Here is a 27867-nt window from a genome sequence, read left to right on the forward strand (position 1 = left end):
TTTCTTTTATAAAGCACGTTTCAGCAACACGGCAATTCAAAGTGCTTCACACAAGACATCACAAGCATCACGACAAAGGGAAAAAATTGACTTTTAAGACATGTAAACATCATTAAAACAAGCCATAACCAATCACAGAGAAGATTAAATATGAATTATGTTAACATAGGATCCAAGAGAAATAAAGAAATGTCTATTACATATAAATTAGAAAGTGTATTTGCTTTGCATATTGAAGATAACAGGTCATTTTGCTCTCCAGATACAGACTCACAGGATGGTCTTGCCTAATCCAAATAAAAAAGCTGTCAAGTGTTCAGGACATGATTTAATTATGATCCCAAAATAATACAAGATAACCAGAGATCAACAAAACCAATACTATCTCTATATTGGCTCTAAAATGTATTACCATTCTGCAAAGTGGGATTTTCTGAATATTATGCTGCATTTGAATAAGTGTCATCCCATATCTAATTCTAATTCTGATCACATCCAGACATATAGGTGAGAACTGGGCCAGCTCAAGCGCCCCCACAGGTGCATTTTTTTTTTTTTTTGCACGGTGATCACATGTGGACCCGCCCCTTCGCCTCCTCGCCTCCAATAAAGCGCAGCAGAAGTCACCGCTCCTCTTCCTTAATGCACAGCGAGGGAAGACGCAGAGGACGTAAAACGAAACCATCGAAACCTCGCGTGTGTGTGTGAGAGTGAGTGAGTGTGTGTGGCAGCAAAAAAAAAGATGATTAATTAGTAAAACAGAAGCTGGTTGTAACAGGACGCCGCAGCTGATCCGGGTCTCAGAGGACACCGGCGCATGTGGAGGTTGTGGGTTTTTTTTTTTTTGGAGAAGCTCAGGTAAGTGTGGCGCGCGCCTCAATGCCTTCTAGCTGTCGGTGCGTCAGCAGTTTTTTAATTTCGTGACATGTATCCGATGTAATTCTGCATTTCTGAGCTTGCATTTGTGTATTTGTGTGAAACACTTGTCCGTGACAGACGAGCCTACAAACTCAGCTCAGTTTTGCATCCATAATTCACGACACGCAGGTTCACGCCGGTTCCTGCACGGCATCAGTAAGCTCGTCCAGGCTGACTGTGGATCTTTTTAATGTGTTTGAGCAATGTCACATTGTATGAAGTGTTCCTGCCCGGGTGATTGGATCGGTTTTAAAGCGTGCGCGTGTGTGTGTGTGTGTGTGTGTGCAGAGTGCAGGCTTCATCAACCCACTGATGTTATCACTGCTATCTCAGTGAACGTGTCTCACAACCTCATTAACGACCTCAAACTCTCTAAATGGGTTTGTTTTTCTTCTTAATGACATGATTGATCTTCTCACATGCTCCTCTGATTGTCTCGATGCAGATAGAAGATATATATATAAAAAAAAACGTTTTTGAAAGGTTCAGGCATGCTGCGTGTAAGAAATGTGCGTCATCCGCAGACATTTCTTTGCAGTCTTGAATAAGTTGCCACGCTTATCAGATCATTATTCTGCCAGTTGAGACAGATCAGTCATACACTTCTTCATGATTTAGTGAATTAACGCCCCTGTTTCCGCCCCCCCTTCTTCACTCTCCCTCTTCAGTTTTAACAGGCCGCAGCGTCACGGGGCGGCTCGTGCGCACTGGAAACCCGGTATTCAATTGGTGGAAACAGGAGGGGAGCCCCGGCCCTTTTCCACTGCAGGAGGAGGAGAGAGCACAGTGAGGAAACAGACAGAGGAGACAGCATGAGCCTGCGCAGTTTTTACGGCATGAGGGACTTCATCCAAACTGCGCACTGACTCTGCAGGATGCACCGCTGCAGCTGCGTAGTTTGTTAGACTCCGACGTGCACCAGCTGGTTCCGGACTACAGGAATTAGGCCCCCGAAACCGGGCTCGGACTACAGCTGCGACATTTCCATTGAGAGTTTTTTTATCACCTCCCGCGAGCTGTGGTCTTGCAGCGAGCCATGGGAAATGTAAACACTTAGTCGGGCTGGATTTTAAAGTGCGCACACGTCCCACGTCCCACCTCCTCCTCCTCCTCCTTCTCCTCCTGGGAAGTCCGAGATGGAGATGGGGATGGAGACGGAGAGGGTCGAGCCTGAGCTGCAAGCAGACCCGGAGCCACCCATGCACAGCGTCCACGGGACCAACCGCATCCGGCCGTCCTCGTACCGGGCCCTGAGGAGCGCCGTGTCCAGCCTGGCCCGCTTGGACGACTTCAGCTGCGAGAAGATCGGAGCCGGGTTCTTCTCTGAGGTGTTTAAGGTGAGACAGATGCTGCAGGCTCGAGGCTTAACTTTACATCCTCCTGGTTGTCTTGGTTACACCAAAGTTTGTGCCTTAAAATTTAAGATCACATGACAAAAGTGTGAACAGAACTAAACTTTTTCTGCGAGTTGTGATAACTTCCCATTAACTCACATGATCCCTCGCCCTTTATGAAAGTCGTATCTATGGCAACCAGTGCATCCTACACCAAACACCAAATAGTCGCTGAATAATTGCAAGCGGAAGTTGGTGTTGGAAATGTACCCCTTTACTGTCCCGTCTTTTGTTTTGCACATGTTTGCACTGACCCACATGTCGTGTGAGATGGACATGCAGTGTGTCTGTGTAAGTGGATACAGTCAGGACGGGTAGAGCGGGCACACGTGTAGGTAAGACTACACTCCCTTTGTCACGCTGCTCTTCACTTCCATGGAGACTAATTCTGAGCATCGCCTCATCAATGACCCGCACTGAGCTGTCACATAGAGAGCGGGTGTGATGGTGTGAGAGATTAAACACAAAGAGGAGCTGGACAGATAGAGCAGCTCTCATCCAGAAGTCAAATGTTTAAATCTTAGTAAGCATGGATATGAAACAGGTTTCTAGTAAGTGTTCGGGATGCATTCAAGGACCATTTAGGAAGTATCTCAACATGCTTTATCTCAAGTGTTTTAGGACTTTAGAAGTGCAACTATGACTCATATAGATCCGAAGTTCTTTATTTAATCAACTTGTCTAAAAACTGCCAGAGAGGTGTTGTCTTTGAGAGTTGTTTTTTTCCAACTAACCGTCCGACACTTGATTTAAAATGATGTATGAGAATGAAAAGAATAATTTGAAGAGTGAAGTGGAGTATTTTTGAATTTCCATAGAGCCCCACTCTCGGTTTAAAACATATGCAGGCGCATTTAGAATGAAATAGGAATATAAACAAGTCTCTTTTTTTTTAATGAGACTCCGAGCTCAAACAATATGTTAGATTATGGAACTTTATTATCCTGTTTTTGGGACGTAATCAAATGTGTCACTTGCTTTGCACTTTGATAAACTGGATGTTTTACTTTTAAATTAAAGAAGGTTTGAACCTTGAAACGAGCGGTTTCTGCTCAAAGTGGGTTGATGGATGGGTTTTTGCTGATCTCCATTTTTGAATGTTCTAAGTTTGTAATGTTGAATTAATTTTGTGTTTAACTGAAGACAACAAGAACCAACCTCTGAATTTGCAGAAAAACATCTTGATAAAATAAAAAGGTTCTTATTTTATCTATGATGAAACTTACAAAAAGAGCGGTGCGGACTGAAGAGCCAACCCTAAAAGAATACTGAGAGCATGATTTATGAAAAAATTAACTCTAAATGCAGACTTTGTTGTGTTATTATCTTAGGGGTGGTAAAATAAATACTCAGGATGATCACAGCTTACATGTAAAAGTAACTGCTAGTGGTGATGCTTAATTTCACAGAAGTCTTCTCGCACAGCTGTTCATGTTCACAGCTGGATTGACTTAAAGGGCTCTTCGATGAAGTTTGATGGATGTCTCTTAATTGTTATTTGATATTTTCTTTAGGTCACAAAGGTTTCAGTGTGTTCTTCACGTGGAGTTCTGGGTCTTGTCTCAAACATTTCAGAAACCTTTTTAACCTTTAAGGCAAATTTCTGATGAGACTTTAGGACATTTTCCTTAAAAAACTTAACAAATTACTTCTTCAGATTTTGTAAATTTTACTTTTTTGAAAACTTTCAAGATTTTTCCTTTGCAAACTTTTTTTTAAAGATTTCTTTTTGGAATAGTTTGCCTTTATTTGGACAGGACAGTGGTTAGGGTAGAGTAGGTAATCAGAAGATTGCAATGGGGAATGACATGTTATAAAGTTGCCGCAGGTCGGACTCGAACCCAGGGCTAACACTTTTGTACATTTTCTTCGAGAAGTTAAAGTGAAATTTCCTTTGAAAACTTTCAGAAATTCTCCTAAAACTTTTGCAAATTTTCAAGAAACTTTTTGACGTTTGCCTACAACTTTTTTTGATAACTTGGGGATGATTTCCTGGGAAATTTATCATTCAAACGTTCTACAAAATCTTTTGAAAATTTTAGTAGAATTACTTTAATGAGTCCTTGAGACATTTGGGGAAGTTTGTCCTGGAAGCCTTCAGGAAATTGTGGAGTTACTTTAATGAAAAGTTCTGAAATGTTCTTGCGTTGTTTGACCTCTGAATCGTGTTGTTTCTTGTAATTCCACATTAGACGCTCTAAGTGTTTGGCATTTTGCATAAATAAAGGTTTAACCTTTAGTGGTTCAAATTGAGAATTGGCAAGGCGGAGGTGTTGAAGAGTAAGACTTACTGCTAAGCCTTTAATAAAAAGACCTATTCAAGTGAACCTTCATATCATGTCCTAAGAGTCTTTCTGTTGTGAATTCACTCTTGGTTCTTTGTGCTCGACTCTCTGAAGGGAAAAAAGAAAAAGGCAATTAGTCGTCTGAAGCCACTCCCTCTGCTGTGCCCTTTGAATGGCCAATGAGCATGCAAATGTCACTCTGTTTACTGCCACTTTGTCAAGTTGGCACTCAGGTTTGCATTGCTTTGCCCTTTTGATGGTGCCATATAAATGCAAAATTGTTACCGCGGCTATCAGTCCTATTTAAAAAGTTTGCTGACGTGACTGACTGAATGATTGTTCCTGTTTCCTGGATCGGTTGAGAGGAAAAGGCCTGAACGTTCGGCTGTTTGTGTATTAGATGTAGCAGTTGCTAACATGCACGCAAAGCATTCAGGCTCTGAAATGGGTGTCTTACACTTAGACACAAAAGGCTCTGGCCTCCTGCCATATGTGTGTGACTGTGTGTGTGACTGTGTGTGTGTGTGCTGTTGTTATTGAGCTTCAGCTCCCTGTGCAGATCAATGGAGGCTCGCGGCAGGCAGACAGGCAGCCATTCACCTCTCCATTGTGCAATTGTGCAACCCTTAAAAAAAACAAAAGAGCGAGACAAAAAGAGAGGTGAAAGGAAGGGAGCACACGTGTCGAGACAAATCCTTCAGGTGCTGTTTTTCGTCTTCCTTTTTAATATTCTTCAAAGGGAGGTTCCTGGTTACGCTTGGCCCCTGTGCAAGACTCCGGCTTTTGTTTTGGTTTTTCTATCCCCCTCAAAGTCGAGCGGAAAATCCAAATGCTCATAAGCAATAAAACGGCTTAATCGGCAAATAAAAATCTGCAGTTCAGTTAACTATAGGAAGCATTTTTTATATGTATCTTTAATGTTTCCCAGGGAGGTTTCTTTCAAAATCAAGCTGGACACCTTTCTAGTAAGATTATCCTCTTACTGGCTCATGCTCCTGCTGTTTCTTTTCTGATAATAAATCCCTATGCTATATGTGCAAATACAGATTTTGTATTTGCACCTGCTGTCATAGGAAAAAGAAAAAAAACAGGACAGTGTTCTTACATTTGCTTCTCATTCATCATAATTTACACGAGACATGGAAATAAGACAGCAGCGTTTCAGAAGCTCTTCCTACAGTTCTTCAGTGTTGCATTTTCAAGTTAGAAGTCTCGTCTTCTGCATGTCAGCGGCAGCTTGTTGTCATTGTTTGTAATCGCTATTTCCTTTACAAAACCACCATGTTGTTTTGAGGAGTTTGAAACAGAATGCTTTTTTTTAAAAGAGTAAGATTAGGAGGTTAAAACTAACCAATGTGTATCTGTGCTTTAATCTGTAGCCAAAGTTAAGATAGCAGAGCCAAAAGTAACAAATTCAACCCATCAGCTGCATCATGTCAAACTCAGCTTCTAACACGCTGCATCTTAATCTTAAAAAAAAAAAAAAAAAAAAGCACAACTGATTTTAAAGCTCCTGTGAGGAATCTTCTGTTTGCACTTCCTTTGGCGCCCCCTGTAGACAAAGTGGAACCTCCCATCCTAGCTGATCTTATTACGTCGCAATCTGTTATGGATAATATCTGCAGGGATGTACTCCTAATTAGCCTCAAGCTAATGTAGGCTAAAAACAATAGACCTTCGTCAAATGTTAATAATCTGTTTTGATGTCAGGCATCTTTTCCACGGATGAAAACAAAACTATTATTCTCTCATAAATACTCAAAGCTTTATCTTTTTTTTTTTTTTTTTCAGTGCACCTGGTCGTACCCTGGTTCTTAAAACACGGCGCAGGTAGAAGAGAAGAGTTTCGTAGCTCCGTTCTCTCGATCATTTTCCGCCTGATCTGAATGTCTTGGTAATTGATGCAGAAAGTGGGACGTGAAACTGAAATTTTAAACACATCTCCGTGAGTCACACAGTGAGAAAAAGCTAGTCATCATGGTAATTAGCCTGATTAGAGTCTAGTGATGGAGGAAGGTGTGTGTCTGGATGTGTCGTGTGTGTGTGGTCGCTTTAATGCACACACACGAGATGTGATGATGATAATAAGCTGCAGGGGAATAATTGGATAAAGAGGGGATTCAAACAGACTGGAGACTCCATAAGACAAATACTGTCGGGCTGAATGAAGGGTTCATGTGTGTTTATGTCTGTGTCAGTGTGAGTGTGTGTGTGTGTGTGTGGCAGCTGCTGGTGACAGAGAAAATGTCTTTCCAAACACAGCCTTGGTGTTTGTGTGTACAGTGTGAGCGCATGGTTTGTGTGTTTCTATACTGTATCTGCTGTAAGCATCGACAGTTCAGCATTATGGTCTGTTATCATCTTCTAAAATAGTAAAGTCATTAAACAATCACATTGTATGAGGAAAAAGTTCTACGTCTTGAAACTTGAGTCACAAATTAATGAATGAAACGTCATTAAAAAAATATATATTCTTAATTACATTAAATAGATTTCAGTTTGTTTCCTGAAATGTTGAGAACTGCCGACTTCAGCGCTGATTTAAAAAAGTTGCTTAAAGTTTATGGAAGTGAAAAACAATTGTGGAAACAGATCCAATAAGATGTCAGATGACATATTTCATCTTTTTAATCAGATAATACTCTGAACAGTTGATTTATTGTCGGCGATTTGTTTTTTGGGTTGAGCTGACGGGATCTTTTTTTTTTTTTATCTGGTCGAGTTGATTTCAACCACTTGTCTTGAAGTTGTGGAAGACGCCCTGATTTCGAGACGGTTCCCTTCAGGACGTGTTGAGATGTGACCAGTGCTCAGGAAAATTCCCGCTGTTGTAACATCGGAACTGGGAAGGTAAAAAGACAACAAAGGAGGAAAGAAAAACACAAACCGCGATCCATCATCAGCTGTCATCTGTGAGCTTGTGATCCGCTTGAGTGTTCATGATTAGGCGCCTCTGTGGGTGTGTGTGTGTCCATGTTGCTATTGGATGGCGGTGTTGGTATGGGGGAGCCAGTACAGACTTGAACGTCAGCGGCACAGTGTCACACTCTTACCTCCTTGTTCCTGCTCTGCTGCCTCTCGCTACACAAAGCGTTTCACTTTGTTTACGTTCTGCGCGGACACACAAACAGGGAAAACGCTGAGCCTGTGATGTGCCTGTCTTCACTTGAACCGCAGTGTTTAGTGCTTAAAATATTTCATCTTGACTGGGGATTAAAATAGAGAAGTGTTAGGCAAGAGTTGCACCATTATCTGTTTTCAGACCCCCCCCCCCCCTTGTTTCCAAGGACAGTGTTGTTATACAGTTTGTCTCAAGTCACTGTATGTGTGTGTGTTTACATCAGTACACAATGAGTGTTTCCTCTCGGTCACATGTTGGCAGTGTGGTCTTCTTAAGCTGAACTCGGAGGAAGGCTGCTCCCCTGCAGGAGGGTAAACAAAGCGCTCGCTGTTTGTGTCTAGTTGGTATTACAGAATTTTCTGTGGCGCATTAGCTGTCACAACTTTTTTCTTTTGGAAACTTTCAGCCGTTTTTGGAAACTGTGGGTAATTGTCTTTTTTAAAATCTTCTGAGAACTTTCACTATTAAACTTTCTCATTTTGAAAATTTGGGGGGACTTTTGGGGAAATTTACTTGTCAAACTTTGTAAAAACTATTATGTTTTTGCAGTTTCTTATACGTATTCTATAATATATTATCGTCATATTTGTATATTCTTACTTTCTTGAGTCTTTTCACTGCTCTGCTAAAACAAAGTTTAGTTTCAGTTTGATCCTTAGAGAGAATCCTTTTTAAAATGTCTTGGAAATCGCGATGACTCGTGGATTTGAATTGGTGCAAGATAACATTTTTAAGATGCAGCAGGACATTCATTTCCCAGAAACCCCCTTGCCCTTTAGCTTTTGCGCTTCCAAATAAAACATTATTTGAAGGTAGTTTCAATTTAAAGTCACAAAGACTTACTGGTAATGAAAACTGCTACAAAGCGTTCACTGGGCCAATCGCATTTCACTTGCAAATTGTTTGTGAGTCTTGCAAGAAACGCTTTCATATAACACTGGAGAGTAGATATCCCATGATGCAACTCAATACAGTCTCTACAACCTCTTTTATGTTGTCTTCTTCACCTTTTCTGTGCCTGGCTTCACATATTTCATGTCAGATGTCTCGATCTTGAGAGATCTCTGATGACTTCACTCTGACATCGTCGGGGTTATTTTCTCAGATTTCATAAAGCTATTCAACATAAGCCAGGAAACAATATCAGGATGCATGAGTGCAATTATTTCACAAACTGCAAATTGTTACCCGGGGTCGCCACCGGCCGTGTGGTTAGTTTGCGTGCCGCGTGTACAGAGGCTTAAGTGGGCGGCCCTTGTTCGAATCCAACCTCTGGCTACTTTCCAGAATGTCATTCCCCACTCTCTCTTAGAAAAACATGTTTGGTTAAATGATTTGGACTGCCCCTTTAAAGTCTTGTTCGTATAAAGTTCTTATCTTCGTAATTCAGATTTCACTTTTCTTCAAGCTGCCACTCACTTTGTCACTCGTAAAATTAAAAAAACAGACGATAAGCAATCAGCAAGTCTGTGATGATAAACAAGACTTTCTGTGTATCTGAACTCGAGTGACCCCCCTCATGTTTAGGCCCGTGCATGTTGTGCTGAAGGAGGAGGAGGAAGGAGGTGTGTGTGTGTGTGTGTGTGTGTGTGTGTGTGTGTGTGATCAGCCCAGTGCTGCTGTTGTGGAACAGAGCGATCAGGCCACTGTGTGTCAGCTTGTCTGCTACCTGGACTCTTCACCTCCTGGATCAGGTAAGGTTTCAGAATCGTGTGGTGTTGGGTGGGGGTCGGGGACCTCCCTGCTCGCTCGCTGATGGACCCGGCCTGGCTGGGCTTAACACACACACACACACACACACACACACACACACACACACACACATACACACATTCTCACATTCTCCCTTTGAAGCACTCACAATTTTTTTTTTTTGTTTTGTTTTGCTGGTTCTCGCTTCACCAGAGAGCAGAGCCTAAGGCGGGAGGCTTAAGCCCTGAGATGTTTTGTTGGAGAAGCTAATTTTCTCCACACACATGTAGTGAGTGGAGTCCAGCCCCCTCGGGGACTTTTACTCACGCTCAATTCACACTCCAGCTCATCAAAGCTCACTTGTCAAAGCAGTTGGAGCGTTTTCTTGAAGTGCTGATTTAACACAAATTTGCTTTAGTCTTGTGCAAAATAAAAAAAAATGCTGCAAAAGTTGCACATGTAAGGGCAATGATGATTTTATTTTTGTATCTGCCTGGTTACAGACCGGGCAGATACTTTATCATGTAAATACTGCAATGAATCAAGAACTAGCTAAACATTTACAGCTTATTGTTTTGATTTTCAGTCTTACGGTTAGAAAGAATGATCTATTTCCACAAACAGTCTCCGGCTTTTATTTGGAGAGGCTCAGTTATGTATACATCCAGCTGGTGGTTGATAACATCAGCTGTGACATAACCTTGTAATTCACAATGGAGAACGATGCCTTGTAGAGTTCACCCAGTGTCCAGAGGCAAAGCCGTACAGTAATGTGTGTGTTTGTACATTTTGTTGTGTGGTCTACGCCCCTGAACCTCTGCAGCAACATGTGATTTCATCTTTTTCTTACAGTCGCAATTCCACTTAAATGGCTGACACCTGAAAATGTTTGTCCACATTCTTTTAGCTACCCAGTAAAGACATAGTTATCATATACACAGACATGTGTAAACACAGGGCTGTACTATACAATTTATGACAGAAAGCTCATGCCCTCATATTCTTTTGCATATTTGTGGTGTTTCATCTTTTTTTAGAAAGGGATTTTTGAAGGTCAGAAACCATGAATTTGCTTCTTTTTTTTTTTTTTTTTTCTAGGTTCAGATCATAAATAGAGGAAGCAGGATTTGGTGTTAGGGCTGATTTTGAAAGGCGTTTAAGCTAGAGTATGCCTCAATATTTCCCTAGCAGTTTGATTGTAAAAGAAAATGTGCAAGATGAGAATTAGAATAGCTAAGTATTTTCAAAATCCAGCTACGGTCCAATACAGAAAAATCTATTGAAACATCTAATAAACAGGATTCAGTTTTTTATTGAATTAGAGGAATCGCCCCGTGTCTGTTTCATCCTTAAAACATTTGGCAAAGAAGCTTAAACTCTGTGGAACACATGTCTTAAAAGTCAAACACATTCTTCTTGTCCTTGAGTGCATCCTCCATCTGCAGTCTCCGACACAGCCTCCTCCTCTCTCTCTCTCTCTCTCTCTCTCTCTCTCTCGTTCCCTCTCTCCCTGTGTAGAAGTCGTCCCCGTCTGGCCCCGGGTAATAACAGACATCGCTGCACATGTTGGCTGCACCGAGCGAGAAGCAAAAGATGCCTGTGACCTTTCCTCTGCTGACAGTGGCACTTTGCAAGGCCGAGTGTGTTTGAAGGAGAGATTTAGGGTGTGTCTGGGAGCGTGCATGTGAGCCGAAGTCTGTCGTGTGTGTGTGTGATTGCTTCATGTCATACAGTTTTGCACAGACAAGGGCATCAGCATTCCTGTGGAAAGTCCATGGCGATGACCAACATAGTGGTTGGCATAAAGCTTTTGGACAAAAAAAACAAAACATGCATAGCTCATGCTTTTCAGGGTTGAGGTTTGCAAATGGCAAAACACACACACACACACACACACACACCTGAGAAAATGCTGCCCTGTGAGTCAGACACACTCTCATCCTGTAATGATGATGATGAGTGAGAGGTTGTTTATTTGTCAGGTCGTCGGGACAAAAACAGTCGTGTCTGGCAGCATTGCAATTCCAACCACTGCTGCCTCAGCAGTTGGCCCACGGTTGCACTGTAACCTGCTCATGTGAGTCAGAGAGAGTGTGTGTGTGTGTGTGTGTGTGTGTGTTAATGTGTATGTTTTAGTGTACTGTATGTGTGTGCAGTGTTTCCCCTAGTTTTAAAGCGTTGGGGGGGGGGACAAGCCGACAAGCCGACACGGCGACACAAACACTTGAAGGAATCTTGGTGTTCATGTGTTACTTTTAATGGCAGCTGTCCTTTTCTATCGGAAAGCTATCCTTAAATGACTTCTTTCCCTGATTTTCGACTCTATCCACTATCCTATCTCTACAATAAAGGCACAAAAAGCCCAAAAATAAATCTTAAAAAGGTGGGCGGGGGGGGGGCTGTTTGGGGGGTGGGCCGCCCATATATATAATGGTAGGGGAAACACTGGTGTGTGTGTGTATGGCTGTTGTAATTCCAGAAGAGTATGTAAGAGTTTCTTCAAATAAGTGAGAAAGCAGATGTTGCAAGGGGGGAAAAATTAGACAAGGGTGAAGTAAATCCACAGTCTAGTTTGCCATTTGCTAAAATTCACATTTACGTTTATTTACCTCAAGAATCACGCTCAGGCAGGGAAGCTTCTTTTTTCAACACACCGCTAATACGGCTGTGTTTCAGGTTTCCGTAAATATAAATGTAGGGAATTAAAAAATATATTTCCCCACCTGATTGATCACAATCTTAAATACCATGAAAAGATAAAAAAAAAAAAAAAAACCAGAAAGGCCTATTTGTTAACTTATTAGCTACCATCAAAACAGCTAATAGTCAGAAACACTCATCATGTAGGGATGATGATGAAGAGGCTATTTATGCTATAGCTCTACGTGTTGACATTTTATTAACTAGTTTAAATGTTAGCTCGGTACGTCGTAATCTTGCCCGTATGCAAGCATGCGTGCATGTAGCTTAAGTCTGATGGTGGCTATAGAGCAGGGATGGGCAAATTTGGTCACAGCGAGGGCCACATTCGTTTAATTCTCACTGCCTGGGGGCCAAATTGTAGAATACAAAAAACGATTAAAGTCGATTATGTCTCAAATTGAACTCAACATATACAAGTGATCAAATATTATCATGGACATATTTCTGGTTTTCATGATTTCATGGCAGATTTCATCATGTTTTCTTCTTGTTTCCAATTAATTGTAAAAATTTGACCCGAGGGCCACGTTGAGGGTTGATGGGGGCCGCATGTGGCCCCCGGGCCGCCAGTTGCCCACCCCTGCTATAGAGCTATCGAATGTGTTTAAACATTAATATATATGTAAACAAGCTAATACTAAAGTAAGATGTTGTTGACTGCTAACATTCATCTTGTTTTACAGGATACAGTAGAAAAAAGATTCCTAGCTTGCGACAATGAAGTGGCTTAATGCTAGCATTAGCTGTGGTCTGACGGTAGCTAACAAATATTCCTTGAGCGAAAGATACAATAGAAGAGTGGTTTTAGCTAGGAAGCATAATTGTGGTCTGATTATAGCTTCAAAGTAGTCAAAGGAGTTTTAACTTTAATAGTTACGTTAGCTAGGAAGTGGTAGAACGGTAAAAAGAAGGCTACGATGGAAAATTGAGTTAGCTAAGAAGTGGCGAGTCGCTACTTGAAGCTGGTTCATAACAGGTTATGAAGTAGACTGTGTTGTTTTAGCTTGAAGTATGGCCCAGTGTCTCTTTATTTCTCTATTTCGCAAATTTACCTCTAGAAGTCCACATGAGCGTGACATCAGAGGAAATTTGACGCCATGTGAAATACGGTGAATGGAAGCAGTTGACGGTGCGTGTAAGGAAATCTCGAAATCAGCAAGATTACTTAGTTTACCGTGCTACTCCAACCGTCATTTTCTTCCTAAGTGCTGTAGATAGAGAGAAATGTGATTTAACATGTCTGCATCCGCGTGTGTGTGTGTGCAACACTTTGCCAAAGGCTCAAGTGGATTTAGAGCAGCATAGATCGACTCCCATTGACTGGAAGTTAAGATGAACAGGGCTGCCCTAGCCTAGACTCTGTGTGTGTGTGTGTGTGTATTTATAGCATTACTCGCTGAACTCTACCCTGCCCTGTAATAGGCTTTGTGGGTTTTTTCTATCATCCCCACTCTGATCCGGAGCCTGATCTATGCTAACATGTCACACTGACTTCATCTCAGGTTTTGACCTCTCTCACACACACACAGAAAAACACTCCTCCTCCCTCATTCAGACTTTTTCACTGCACACTCATGCCGTTAATGAAGAAACAAAACATGAAACCCTCCTGCGCAAGCTCAGCTTCATTATTAGGTCTATTATTGGGTTTGCAGTCATGCATTAAAAGCCTGATTCCTGCAGCAAAAATGCAAATCAGCTGTTGTGTGAATGCACAGAATATAATTTTGTATTTCACCTAATGCCTGCAAAACTAAAGAACTACTGTTCTTGTATTTAGTGCTGATAAGTGAATGATAGCATGCTAACAAGCTAAACTCACATGGCCTGTTTATTGGGAAGTACATTGCATTAAGGGAAAAAAATTGTCATGAGCATGTAAGTAGGCTGATTTAGCATCAAGCTTGATTTGAGGGTTCAATTTGCCTCGGCTGTATTCTACTCATGGAGTAATAAACACTTTTAACGTTTTACATACAGAAAATATTCTAAGAACATAACATGTTAGTGTATGTTTCTATGGCTCAATCACACGGCTTTTAGGGTTTTGTACTGCTGTTTTAAATTGGTTGGTAATATTGTTCTCAATAATTTAATACCCAGAATCGTCTTAATAATTTGCTTTCTCTCACACACTGATCTCTCCAAAGTGGCTAAGCTGATTTTTACCTTTCAAACTTTCCTTTCAATCGTCCATCTTCTTTTATCTTTTGCAATTTTACCCTCACTCAGAATTGTAATGGACAAAGGGTCATAACAAATGAAGGGATGACATAGAACTGCTATGGATTGCAGTAAGGTTTTAATAGCTTTAATACCGACCCATACTTTAAAGTTTATATATTGGCACATGAACAAAAATGTAACCAACCATTTGAAACAATTAAAGGGTTATTAAAATAACTGATAACCATAATCACAGCTGTAAACAGGCTTATCGTTGTTCTAGTGATCTTAAACTTTATGTTTCAGAAAGATAATTCATTATGTCATAATGTGTGAAACAGATAAAGTCTTTAAACATATAATATAATGAAACTTACAGACGAACACTTTAATAGTATCTAATGCTGACACACAAAACTGGACTTTCTCTCTGCAATCACATCACATGCAATATTCACACACTCACACACAAACTAACACACACACTCACACACACAAAATAACACACACACTAACTAACACACACACACACTAACACACACACACATACAAACTAACACACACACACAAACTAACACACACACACAAACTAACACACACACACTCACACACAAACTAACACACACACACAAACTAACACACACAAAATAACACTCACACACAAACTAACAAACACACACAAAATAACACACACACACACTAACACACACACACAAACTAACACACACACAAAATAACACACACACACATAACACACACAAACTAACAAACACACAAAATAACACACACACACATAACACACACAAACTAACAAACACACAAAATAACACACACACACTAACACACACACAAAATAACACACACACACACACACAAACTAACACACACACATACAAACTAACACATACACACACACACTCAGACACGCAGACTTACAGACACACTCAGATTTACATACACACACACACTCAGACACACAGACTTACAGACACACACGCACTCAGACTTACAGACACACACACACACACTCAGACACACAGACTTACAGACACACACACACACACTCAGACACGCAGACTTACAGACACACACACACACACTCAGACACGCAGACTTACAGACACACACACACACACACACTCAGACACACAGACTTACAGACACACACACACACACACACTCAGACACGCAGACTTACAGACACCTCTGACTTCCTCCATTTGCACATTCTGCCGTAGTGTTTAGTGCTCATCTGCTGCCTGTGAGCGTTTCTTTTGGAAGTCAAACTACCTGTACTTGCCAACCAAATATACACTAACATACAGACTGAGAAGGGGGGGCGTGCGCGGTGGGGGGGCATGCCACGTCACCATGGTTACCATACCAGACGGAGCCATTGCCATGACAGCCGGTTGGGCCACAGAACGCAGCGAAAACAATTAAAGAAACCCGACTGAACTGCTCATGTTTCATGGACACTTTCCAAAAGCAGTTGTTTATTTAACTCAACAGCATGACACAGTTCCATTTTAATCACTTGACACGGTGTTAACTGATGTGTGATTTATCTTTTTAATGTTTTCTTTTTGGTTATGAATACAATGCAGCTTGCCTGTTCTGTTCGATGTGACAACATGCTCTGTTATAACGCTCCTGTGAGGAGTTTTCTGATTGTTATGAAACACACTGAAATTAATACTGATGACTCTCTTTGACCTACAAAAGCAAACAAGACCATCAGCAGAAAAAATAAAAACTTCCATTTTGTTATTTTTGATGCATGCAAGTGCTTTTTTGTCAGATTTTTGGTTAAAAAAAGTTATTTTCCTGAGCTTAATTTCTATTTGTGTAAAAAGAGTTGATAGCCGTCATTTTTTAAATGTTTTTTTTGTGAAACAAAATAAGAGTCGTTTTGTGCTTATCTCTATGTTTTGATCCAGGTGCAGCATCGTGTGACGGGTCAGGTGATGGCTCTGAAGATGAACATCCTGGCCAGTAACAGAGCCAACATGCTGAAAGAGGTCCAGCTCATGAACCGGCTGTCACATCCGAACATACTCGGGTAAAAACATTTAAATTTGTATCCACTCAACCTGCATCCTTTTTTGATGTGAAACTTCAGCACTGACTGGATCTCATTTGTCTGGTCCACGTGCGAAACCTTGACTTGTTATGAAATGTAATCCTCTGTTGTTGTGTGTTTGTGCTCCGCCTGCAGGTTTATAGGAGTGTGTGTCCATGAGGGACAGCTTCACGCTCTCACAGAGGTAAGATCCCACTTAACCTGATGCTAAACACTTAACGACAGCCAAATCAGTCAAATTAAAGATGCCCACCGTAGCCTCACCCTCTTGTTTATTTTTTTTGTGTTTTAAGTGTTTGAGATATTTTCACCACTACTAAAACTAAAGGACTCCTTCAGTAGTAGTATAAAAACGCTGTGAATCAGTGGAAACGGACTATAAGAAGAGAAAATTAAACATTTACTGCTGAGTGAGACATTCTGATCCCTGTTTCCCAGAACAATAAGTGAAGCATCTTTCAAATCAACAACCAAGCGATTTCAGAGTCTTAAACTCATTGAGCATTGTTTTTTGAGTCTGCGTGTAATTTTTAACTCCTCCCTCTTGTCACTCCTCCTGATGTTTCAGTACATAAACGGCGGGAACCTGGAGCAGCTGTTGGGCAGTGACATGTATCTGTCGTGGAGCGTTCGGCTCAGTCTCGCTCTGGACATCGCCCGAGGTCTGCAGTACCTGCACAGCAAGGGCATCTTCCACAGGGACCTCACCTCCAAGGTAACCACACACACACACACACACACACACACACACACACATCAGTAAACAGGAGCACATACTGATACTCCTCAGGGATTTCTCCACTCAATTAATACAATTTCTGTTCATAAGATTTTGAAGCACACAATAATGACCGGGTATTTGCTGTGACATGAACCCACCAACCCAACGTGGGGTGAACAGCTTTCCTTTAAAGTAGATTTTAGAAACAGTAAAAAGCTCTTAAACATATTTAAGCTTTTTACCGTGCAGATGCATCACAGATCGTCCAACTACTCCTGGTTATAAAAGTATTAAAAAAGCTGTTTAAAGCAACAATCTGTAACTCTCCCACCTTTAAACAGAAGCTTCAATCTAGTACTACACTAACTTTCAACAGGGAGACCGGTGTCTCTCCCATGTCCACAGAGCACCCCAGTCGCCTGTTTACTGCACTATGTAACTTTGGCAGTTAGCCCGTCTCTGTTCTGTTTGATACAATTACTGAGGCTAAGAGACGGAAGAGGACGGTGAAGCCGAGCTGACTTTGCTCGAATGTGTTAAAAAGTTGATGATTAATGCTCTTAGTTTGAAATACGTTTTAAAGGTGGAGTGCAATGTCGTGAAAAAAACTCATATTGTCTCTTATACTCAGTTGTAGGAGAAACATGAGACAACTCTTATAAAGTCCAGTGACAAAGTATTTCTTCCTCTTTATATCAAATGGAGCGCACTGTGTTCAAGTTTTTAAAGGGAAACGTTGACACGCTGGAAATGATTTTGCTATAATCAAAATGATCAATGGAAATATTGTACTAGAGTGCTAGTATAGCTACTACAGAGCTAGCATGTTGAGAAGTCTCTTCTTAAGGAAAATGTCACAAAAATCAACCACTAATGTTCATTTGGGATTAGATTGCATGGATTTAAGTTTGGAACTATCAGCAGATTGTTGCTCCAGGGCTGAAAATGTATGACGTCACTTGGAAAACTTTTGTAGTAAGTAAAAGCAAAGCTTCACAGTTAACTCTTACATCACTGACGTAGAGAAGCGTATAGAAAGGAATGTTGTCACACACACACACACACACACACACACACACTTAACAGCAGTAAACAGTAGACGTGATGTGTGTGACCTTTGACCCCTGTTTGCAGAACTGCCTGGTGCGCTGGGAGGGCTGCGTGTGCTCGGGCGTGGTGGGAGACTTCGGCCTGGCTGAGAAAATCCCAGATTACAGGTCAGTCCGTAACAGTCCATTCATCGAACCTTCTATCAAAACAGTGTGATAAGATAAGTCACGCTCAATAAATCACATTCCTGCACTTCTCTTTTATTTATCTTCATGTCGTATCTGCGCGAGCAAAGTGTCCACAAATGTCTCCCACAGCCTCAGTCGAGACGCTCACACGGGACAGACATTACTCACACCAAACCCCGCTCAAGTTTTTCCGACGTGTTCACACACTTTGGGGAACGATTATTAATATAATTCTAAAGTCAGAGGGAGGTTTGGTGGCTGTGTGTTGACTCGCTGCTCTGTGGCTTCGGTCTCATTGTGTTTGCAGCTGTGTGTGTTTAATATGCAGTGACATTTATGTGGCACTTACCACCATCAATTTACTGCAGCCCTGCACAGACCGTAAAGACGCAGAAAAAATTACAGCAATGAGTTTTATTTCCTTCAGCTGGTTCTCCAGTAGTGACATCACATCTGTCAGATGAACACATTCCTGTAATAATAGCAAATCGAGGACAGAGCGCCAAGCCTGAGAAGATAAAGTTAGGAATTAAGCGCATAACTCGAGTTAAAGATGGCTGTAAAACATATCCATATATAAAACATAATGTAAAGGTCACATATTATTCTGCTTTTTAACAAGTTTAAATAAGTCTCAGAGCTTCCCAAAACATGTTTCTTTCTAAAAAATTCACTCTGATCCTGTGTTTGATCATGCCTATAAACCCCTCTATTTCAGCCCTGCTCAGAACAGTCTGTTTCCGTGTCTGTACCTTTAAATATGTAAATTAGCTGTGTCTGACCACGCCCCCTCTCTGGAAGGGGATGTAGCCTAGGCCTTTTTTCCACCATGCCAAATTGTTTAAGGTGAGAAGGTAGACTGAGAGGGCAGAACAAACACCTATCTGTGGGAGTGTCACCCACCTGGGGGAGGAGTTACTGCCCTTTGTGATGTCACAAGGGGGAAATCTCGAAACGGCCTGTATATGGAACAGATAAATGACAATATGATAGCAATCTTTACTTGTTATCACTTAAATGTTATTATAGAACAGGTGTTGGTTTAAGGAATTTTTTTTTTTTTCAATATTCATAAACAAATATAAGAAATTAAAACTTGGAATTCCAAACTCCTTCAGTGTTCTTTGTTTAAAGTCTTTTAGCTAGTCATAGTTTTATTGTCTAAAAATGTAGACTCACTCACTCGCTCACGTACGTCCCATTAGCTGCTCGTTTTAGTGGAAGCATGCTATCTATTCTGCGCTCATGTAGTAAACACACGAGTCTCTCTGAGACGACGCAGCTGCCACTGTAACCCAGCCTGCCCTTTTTTTTTTTTCTGATGCGAGTGTGGGTTTCCTTTGCCCCTCTTTGCGTCTGGTCACCTCTTGTGTTTACACAAGTGCGTGTGTCATTTTCAGGAGTGGGAAACTTGTATCTCCGACTACACTTGGTTCTGGCTTTTGGAAGTGTGTCAAAATTAAAGAAAGTGAGGAAGAAATGCAGGTTACATCGTCGAGACAGAAGATAGGATTTCAATATTTGTCTGTATGTGTCTGTCATTGTGTACTTTGCTTATTCATTCCTGCCTCTATTAAACATGTATCGTCTGTTTGCTCGACGCTCTTTTTTTTAATAGCAGCTGTTGAGCTGTCACATTCAAGGGCATGTTTGCTTTTCTATTGAAGTCAAACACTGTCGTCTCTTGTAACAAAGTGATATTGACAACCCTTCTTCAGTCTGTGTTTGTGTTGGAGGGACACTGCTGTGGTTGTGGCATGAAGGAAAGGAGGAGAAGGAAGGAAGGAGGGAAGGAGAGGAGAAGAGATGAGGGGGGGGGGGGAGGTTTAGGAAAGAGCTCCAAATAAGGTCAAACTATTCCACTCGTTCCTCCTGTATTTGCTCTCACAGGATCTCTCCCGTCCTTTACGTCCTCATCTCTTTTGTGTCGCTTTAACTTTTTTCTGTTTATTTTTTCCCAGCATTCCTTTCTGCACACGCTCAGTTTACTCGTCTCTGTCATTTCAGGTTTTCAAACACTGTTTACGTGTGGAGACTCGACCGTCTCTCGTCCCTCCTCTCTCTCTCTCTCCTGCAGCCTCTTCCTCTGCTGTGTTTTTGCAGCATCATGGCCCACAGTAGCAGATGGAAATAGCACAGAGAGGAAGTGTCTGACAGCAGGGTGTATGTTTTTGTGTGTGTGAGTGTGTGTGTGTGCATGTGTGTGAGTGTGAGTGTGTGCATGTGTGTGAGTGTGTGTGTGTGTGCATGTGTGTGAGTGTGAGTGTGTGTGGCCTTAAGAAAAGGAAGGAACACTTGAGTGTTTAATATTGCCCAATATCTGCACACAACTGAAAAACACTGCGGTGTCTTGGACACAGAGGATGTGTGTACAAACATTAAACCTCTGAATAGGTTCTGTGTTTTTGAGATGGAGCGGGATGTCGGTTTGTTTCACAATCTTTTGTGCAACTTGTTTATCTGCGATGATCGTTTTGTGCAGGTCTACTAAATGGAGAATGTGTCTTCTTCGTTTCTCATGCATGACTGAGAGGACTTTGTGAAGTCTGAATTTATTTTATTATTTTCTTTTGTGCACTGATTTAGTTGTAACTGTTGACCTTGAGCCTTTGTATTTCTTGTGTTTTTTGTTGTTGTTTTTTTCTAAATAATATTGCCTTAACAACTATGTAAAGCCACAACACTTACTTAAAGCGTAAGGTGACATTGACACGCTGGGTTTCTCAAAGGAATCAGGCAAAGATATCTTCAATAAACGATCACTTTAGTAAGGCTGCAACAATCGATGCACCGCTAATTGTTTTGTTTTGTCCAAAACCGAAAGACTCTTCATGGTTATAAACGACAGAGAAAAGCATCAAACCACAAAAAAGAAGAAGAAGAAGAAGAAGAAGAAGAAGAAGAAGTAGTAGACATTGTTTGTTAATCCTTCAGGGGAAATTTGTTATTGATCTTGATACATAATGGCCAGGAATACACACACATGCACAAACAGGATCCTATGGACATGCTCTAATATACAGATGACAGAGGGACGGGGCTGCACACAAAGAAAGAGAGAAGAAGTTGGGGGGGGGGGGGGGGTCAGTGCCTTGCTCAAGAGCACCTCTGCAGAGCTCGAGAAGTTAACTGGCACCTCTCCAATAGACCCATTTTCCATTCTTTGGTTGGTAATTTGGTATCTTCAGCCTAAGTCCTGGTTCGGTTTCAACATTTAGGGGAAAAAAAACCCCATCACATTTAAGAAGGCCGTGGGTTTGAATCCGACCTCTGCCCTTTGCTGAATGTCATCGATCACTCTTTACTCCTAACACATCCTGTCTCTCTACAGCTGTCCTGTCTGATAAAAGCAAAAAGGCCCAACAATGTACATAACAAAAAAAGATCATTTGAAAAGTCAGATTTTAGGAAACATTTTTAAATTATCACAGTGCTGTTTTAAATTTCATTTTAAATCACACATGAGCACCTGAGAACATTATTCTGACTTTAAACTAAATATAGGTTTCAACTTTGTTGAAGTGTTGTAGTTTCCATAACAGAAAATAAAGCTAACCTTCTCTTCCCTCCATCCCTCTCTCTCTACGCAGTGAGGAAGAGGATCAGGAGCCTCTGGCTGTGGTCGGCTCCCCCTACTGGATGGCCCCGGAGGTGCTGAGAGGAGAGCTTTATAATGAGAAGGTAGTGACAGAGCGTCTTCCTCATTAGCCTTCAGCTGCAAGAGTTCAAGGTCCAGTGTGGGTGTGATGAAAGCAAATAAAACCAGAGACCCGTCAGTGAAGTGAAGCAATAAATATTGAATAGATCCGTTATTATGTGGAAGGCAAACAGGAATGTAGTTATGTAAGCGGTCAAATTGACGGCCTTTTGTTGCTGCTGTTTTTCCTGTACAGCTAAGTGGGAATCATGATGGCCTGTTTGGGTTTCATTTTGGACATGATGATTATATTTGGGAGGTTCTGCAGACGGTCTGGACCCAAAAGAAACTTTACAGATTAGTAGAAACAAGATCCAGCAGGCTATGTGGATTAGATTGAGAAGTCTTAACATAATACAAACAAGATAAGATAGTCCTTTATTGATCCCCGGTGAGGACATTCAAGTGTTGCAGCAGTAAAGAGACAAGAAGAAGAGCATGCATACGAGTACAACTAGATGGGAATAAAATAAAAATACAATGTATTTACAACTATTGCATAGTAGGAATAAAATAAATTATACACCCATTAACTGCCAAACAAGAATTATACAGAACATTCATACATGATGTGCAACAAGTGGAAAGTTAAAGTGACCGGGTGTGAGATAAAGTGAGACAAAAGAACATAGCATACATCAGAGATGCAGATATTCCTGTCTACAATTAAATACCTGCATTACTTAGATCACTTTTAAAATAGTGACCTGCAGGCTAAATTAAACAGTAAATAAAATGATATTTTTTACAGTTGATTTTAGTCAAGGGAGCTCAATAAAAATGTGCAATATTTCTATGAGGTTTGGTTAAAGGACAGCCAATTAACCCTGTTGCCATAGCAATGAAAATCTGATCCCTGATAAAAGCACATAGATTAAAGATGTGTGATAACTTAAATATATGTAATGGTGATAGTTTTCTACCTGTCTGTTTTGGACTTCACCTCTCAGTGTGTGCTCTCTCTCTGATCCACACGTCTCTCTTCTGCAGGTGGACGTGTTTGCATACGGGATCATCCTGTGTGAGACTATAGCGAGGATACAGGCCGACCCCGACATCCTGCCACGCACAGAGGTACAGACGACAATGTTTTCATCACATAGTCATCATCTCGTGCATGTCTCATCTCAGACCTCTTTATCACAGTAGTGCCTGCACACAGTGTTTTATAATAAAGGCATTAGTGATGATAAGAAGTCTTTGTAGGAGTGTTCCTGATCTGCTGCCTGAAGTGTTTCAGTATTTCATAAGAACCTCCAGCACATGACGGTTGTGCAAGCAGAAATGTCAAAATCACTTTAAGCAACTGTTTCCCCACAACCTGAATGATTTTGAAAATATCTTTTAAAAAAAAGGAATAACTAGTGTGCAGATATTGCTGCAGTTTGGACAAACAGGAAACTTGATTTCCTATTAAATTGCAGCGTCTCAAAAAAGTTACTGCAAAATGGCTCGATTAAAAATGACAAAATTAATGTATTACCTTTTTTAAGATGTGTTGATCAGACACTCAAATTAAAGCCAATCCCAATTGAAGGTCCCAGTCTCTTTTAGTAGCCTGTTGTAGCTGCAGGTTTTGAGTCCGAGAGGCCCAGACGCATTTAGTGATGAGTCTCCTGCTCGTCAGAGATGGATGTAAATCAACCAATTCCACTTTCTGGTTTTTATGTGTTCTGTGTATTTAAAGTGTGAAAACAAAGGATATTCAAATGGTAGTATATGCATTAAAAAAGCTTTATTTTTGTAGAGGTGCAGGACTCCCACAATGCAATGCATCGACGAAATATATTAATATAAAAATCTTGAATTTAGAATCTTACACTCTTTGTGCAATGGCATCTAAACTTTGCACTTTGACATTTGTTTTTTTTGTTCTGGCATCTTCCCAAGTTTGCAAAAACACAAAATGAATCACAATCTTAAAGCTCATATTTCACACAATTAGTATGCAAGGTGGATGTAGGACACAGCATCACTATGAAGTTTTAAAAGGTGCAACTTCTCCCCCTTGTGGCCGTTTAACAGCACAGCAGGTGCTGCTCTGCCTCCTGTAACTAGGTCACATCATCATAAAGGAGACGATGGTGTGAGGGGGTAGTTTTGCACGGCTCTTTAAAACTCTCTCAAAACATCCAATGAATAATCATTCTGTGTTGTTTTCCTCCTTCAGGACTTTGGTCTGGATGTGGAGGCCTTTCAGCAGATGGTGGGCGACTGTCCGTCAGACTTCCTGGAACTTGCCGTCTCCTGCTGTAACGTAAGAAACATCTCGGCCTTCTCTGTTCACTGCAGTGATTAGCACGATCTGTTTAATCGTTAATGTTGTTTTCTCTCTTTGTCCAGATGAGTGCGAAGCTCCGTCCGTCCTTCTCCCAAATCGTGTTAGAGCTGGAGAGGAGGCAGGCTGACAGGAAACAGAAGGATGAGCCGTCAGTCAAAGGTGAGTCATCATCAGATGCGTTATAGACAACAAACAGGAAGTTATTTAAGCCCTCTAGATACTAACACTTTCACCGTTCCCGTGTCTCTTTAAAGCTGTTTGTCCTGCTATTGGACCCCTACGACGGCGATCCCTTGGCCTCCCGTCTGACCCTCGCCTCTCCCGCAGCAAATCCGACATGCTCCACCCCCAAGACACGCCCCCCTCTGTTAAAATGGCGACCCCGGCCCGGGTCAACCCCTTCTCTCTGAGGGAGGACCTCAAGGGCGGCAAGATCAAGCTGTTCGACACGCCCAGCAAGTCGGTCATCTCCCTCACCTTCACCCTGCCGCCCCCGCCGGACTGCGACGACCCCGCCGCGTCGGAGGCCGAGGGCGCGGAGCAGCCGAGGAGGCACAGGCGCTGCCACTCGCTCCCCTGCACGCCTCCCCCGTACCTCACGTCGGCGCCGAACACCGTCCTCATGGAGGAGGAGTCCCAGTCCGAGATGGAGTCGGTAGACGTTGAAACGAATGGAGTCAGCGAAGATGAGAGGCTGTTGGACGAAGAGAAGGAGATTTTGGACGGGAGTGGAACTAATCTTGGGGGTGACTCGGGTCTTCCTCTGTCACTTGAACCTCTCTCACTGGACCAAGAGGAAGAGGAAGAGGAAGAGGAGGAGGAGGAGGAGGAGGAGGAGGAGGAGGAGGAGGAGGAGGAGGAGCCAATGGACTGCACCAGCTCCCCAGAAGCACAAGACAGCACTTCATCTCCTTCCTCCAAACTTCCCTCCCCTCCTTCCCATTCTTCGACTCCTAATCAACCCTCCGAGCCGCCGTTCTCGAACGGGTGGGGCTCTGCTATTTCAAACGGGCCCCCGTGCCTGCCCCCCCTCTCCAACTTGGTTAACAACAATGTGGTTGTGAGTCGACCTCTGGGATGGAACGCCGGCAACACGGCGAGCAGTCCAACCTCGACCAACAACAACGGTTACCACTCCCCTGCCAGTGACCCGGCCGGCTTGTCCCCGTTCGGCTCCGGCAGCGGACACTCTCTGGACCAGGAGGAGGTCATATCGTGTCCCGGGTGCTGCCTCGCCGGACTTCGCTTCCCGTCGATGTGTCTCAGAGCCCCGCCGCGCAGAAATCCCTACAAGAACTTGAACGTGGACCACGCGGCCTCACGTGGGCTGCTCTGTCCGGGACCCAAAGGACTTCCCCCTTCCCCTACACCCACTACGACCACCACCAGCCTGGAGCCGGGACTCGCTTTGCCGGAGGCGCAAACATAAACTCCTAAAGTGTGGAAGCTCTGCACCAAAAGCTCCTTCATGGAAATTAAGTGGGCCTCCTTATAATTTGCACAGATTTTAACGCAGCAATACCCCCGCTTATTTTCTCGACGAGGTTTTTGGTGCAGGTTCAGGCTCTAGGTCTCAAGATCTGGAACCTGAACTCACTCTCCAGGTTGAAAACTGTGGGACAAGAAACTGGTATCACGTTGCACTTCGCCCTCTGCTGGGCCGAGGGTGGAAAAAAAAACTCCAGATACCAGCAGAGCCTGCGTTGATCCGACTGATTGGCAGCATCCAGAACTGTACGGCATGTGAACACTCCAGTTTGGGGCCCCAGTTAGTTTTGTGTGTATATTTGCAGATGTAAAGATTCTTATGACTGATGATATCGATGATCATGATGCTGAAAAGAGGAATGTTGAGCTTAGTATTATAACTGCTGCGGTTACTTTTCATGTTTTGGTGCTGTTTTTGAATGAGCAGGCAGTTTGGCTTTAATGTATTTGATTATCAAGAGGTGTATGGTGCACTGCTGGGATGTGTGTGTGCGTGTGTGTGTGTGTGTGTGCGTGTGTGTGTAAGAGAGAGTAACAGGATGTGTGCAGTACACCGTTCCTTTGTGGCTGTATGATCTCTTATTGGCCTGTTTAAGCACTTCAGCGTTATTACTGTTGTTAATAAGGAAAATATAATATTGATGTCATAATTACTTTTGTGAATGAATGGTCAAAGACCTGCTTAAGAGATGTACAGATTCTTATTATTTAAAGATGACATTGAATAAAAAGATAGAATGAAGTGACGTCCTCCTGCATTTAGCTGTGGTCAACTAGGGTCATGTAAAATAGACTCTCAACTGGATTTTCCTGTAATCTAACAGAAATGTGTATTATAACACTATTTTTTATTAATACATGGATGTTAAAAAAAAACACTTTATGACCAAATACCTAAAAAAACAAGTGATACTCCAATCAGCTTTCGCTGCACTTGAAGCTCATTATCAAATTCAATTTTATTTGTGTAGCACAATTCATACAAACGTTAACACAATGTGCTTTACAGAAGACACAAATAAAAAAAACACAATACAAACTCATTAAAGAATGAACAAATAGATTCAAAATCACATTTTAAATCCACAACACATTTATAAAATGACCCTGCACCATCCCGTACAACACGTATACAAATGTAAGCATGCTTATGAATAAAATAATGGTAGGTGTGGTAAACATAATACCACTTAAGCATAAACATGTAGGCATGTTGGGTATAACTTTGAATAAAACACCCTTTGCACAGCATTTAACAAAAATGGAAAGCATAGTGAACTGGCCATCAAAACGTTAGCATTTTGACATTATTTAGCCTGGCAGCATACACGACCGTCCTCACAGCTGATATGCTAACAACAATTTAAAAAAAGGGTAAAAAAAAGTGTTTGCATAGTCATGCAAACTAAATACACTAACAAGCAGATTAGCTCAACAAAAAAATGAATTGACCAGATCGGCATATGCCACTCGTGCCCATATGCGGAATATGCAGCGGCACATGAATTCCCCTGACCGGCACATGAGTGGACCAGACCGGCATATGCCACTTATGCAGCATATGCCGTGGCACATGAATTGACCGGGATGGCATATGCTGCGGCACATGTATTCACCAGACCGGCATATGCCACTCATATACCAGTCAGATGGGAAACAGTTCAGTGGCACATACAAATATCAACTGAACTTTAACCATCCTTAAACAGATTTTTTTTAAACAACAATCTATGAACAATATTTACGGCAATGGTATGTGATATATGATTTATGATACAATAAAATCTCTATATTATGAAAACATTGCACATTATCATTAGGGCCCGAGCACCGACTTTGGAGCGAGGACCCTATTGAAACTGAAGGAGTTATTGTTCTCCCTTGCCACAATGAATCGCTTATTTTGGGGCTTTAAAGTGCACGAAAACTCAACAAAACCAAGATTGTACCTCAAAGGGGCGTGGCCGCGGCATACTGTCAAACTTTGACGTCAAAGGTTTTAAGCGCAGGATCATGGTGAAAACTGGAGGTTAGAAAAAGAAAATTATATGGAGGAGCTTGTGAATGAAGTGAAGGTCAG

General features: G+C 41.9%; 1 protein-coding gene across 2 annotated transcripts; it reads left to right on the forward strand.

The window, feature by feature from the left end:
- Positions 1-634: 634 nt before the first annotated feature.
- tesk1b (testis associated actin remodelling kinase 1b) lies at positions 635-26533 on the forward strand. 2 transcript variants are annotated; one of them, XM_061031885.1, is made up of 11 exons: positions 635-862; positions 1587-2255; positions 16220-16341; positions 16498-16546; positions 16931-17077; positions 18218-18300; positions 21912-22002; positions 23009-23092; positions 24189-24275; positions 24362-24458; positions 24554-26533. In XM_061031885.1, the coding sequence occupies exons 2-11, from the start codon at positions 2055-2057 to the stop codon at positions 25726-25728; spliced, it is 2136 nt and encodes a 711-aa protein (XP_060887868.1). In that variant the 5' UTR covers positions 635-862; positions 1587-2054; the 3' UTR covers positions 25729-26533. The 2 variants fall into 2 exon arrangements, with proteins under 2 accessions (XP_060887868.1, XP_060887869.1); XM_061031886.1 differs by having other exon boundaries at positions 635-858.
- Positions 26534-27867: the final 1334 nt, after the last annotated feature.

The sequence above is a fragment of the Labrus mixtus genome, chromosome 23 (genome assembly GCF_963584025.1).
Source record: "Labrus mixtus chromosome 23, fLabMix1.1, whole genome shotgun sequence".
NCBI lineage: Eukaryota > Metazoa > Chordata > Actinopteri > Labriformes > Labridae > Labrus > Labrus mixtus.

What these genes read in the sequence shown, in the direction of transcription:
- tesk1b (XM_061031885.1), top strand. Translation starts at nt 2,055, where the DNA reads ATGGAGATGGGGATGGAGACGGAGAGGGTCGAGCCTGAGCTGCAAGCA. An exon ending in TCTTCTCTGAGGTGTTTAAG is followed by an intron (nt 2,256 to 16,219) that starts GTGAGACAGATG and finishes GTTTTGATCCAG; the next exon opens with GTGCAGCATCGTGTGACGGG. An exon ending in GAGAGCTTTATAATGAGAAG is followed by an intron (nt 22,003 to 23,008) that starts GTAGTGACAGAG and finishes TCTCTTCTGCAG; the next exon opens with GTGGACGTGTTTGCATACGG.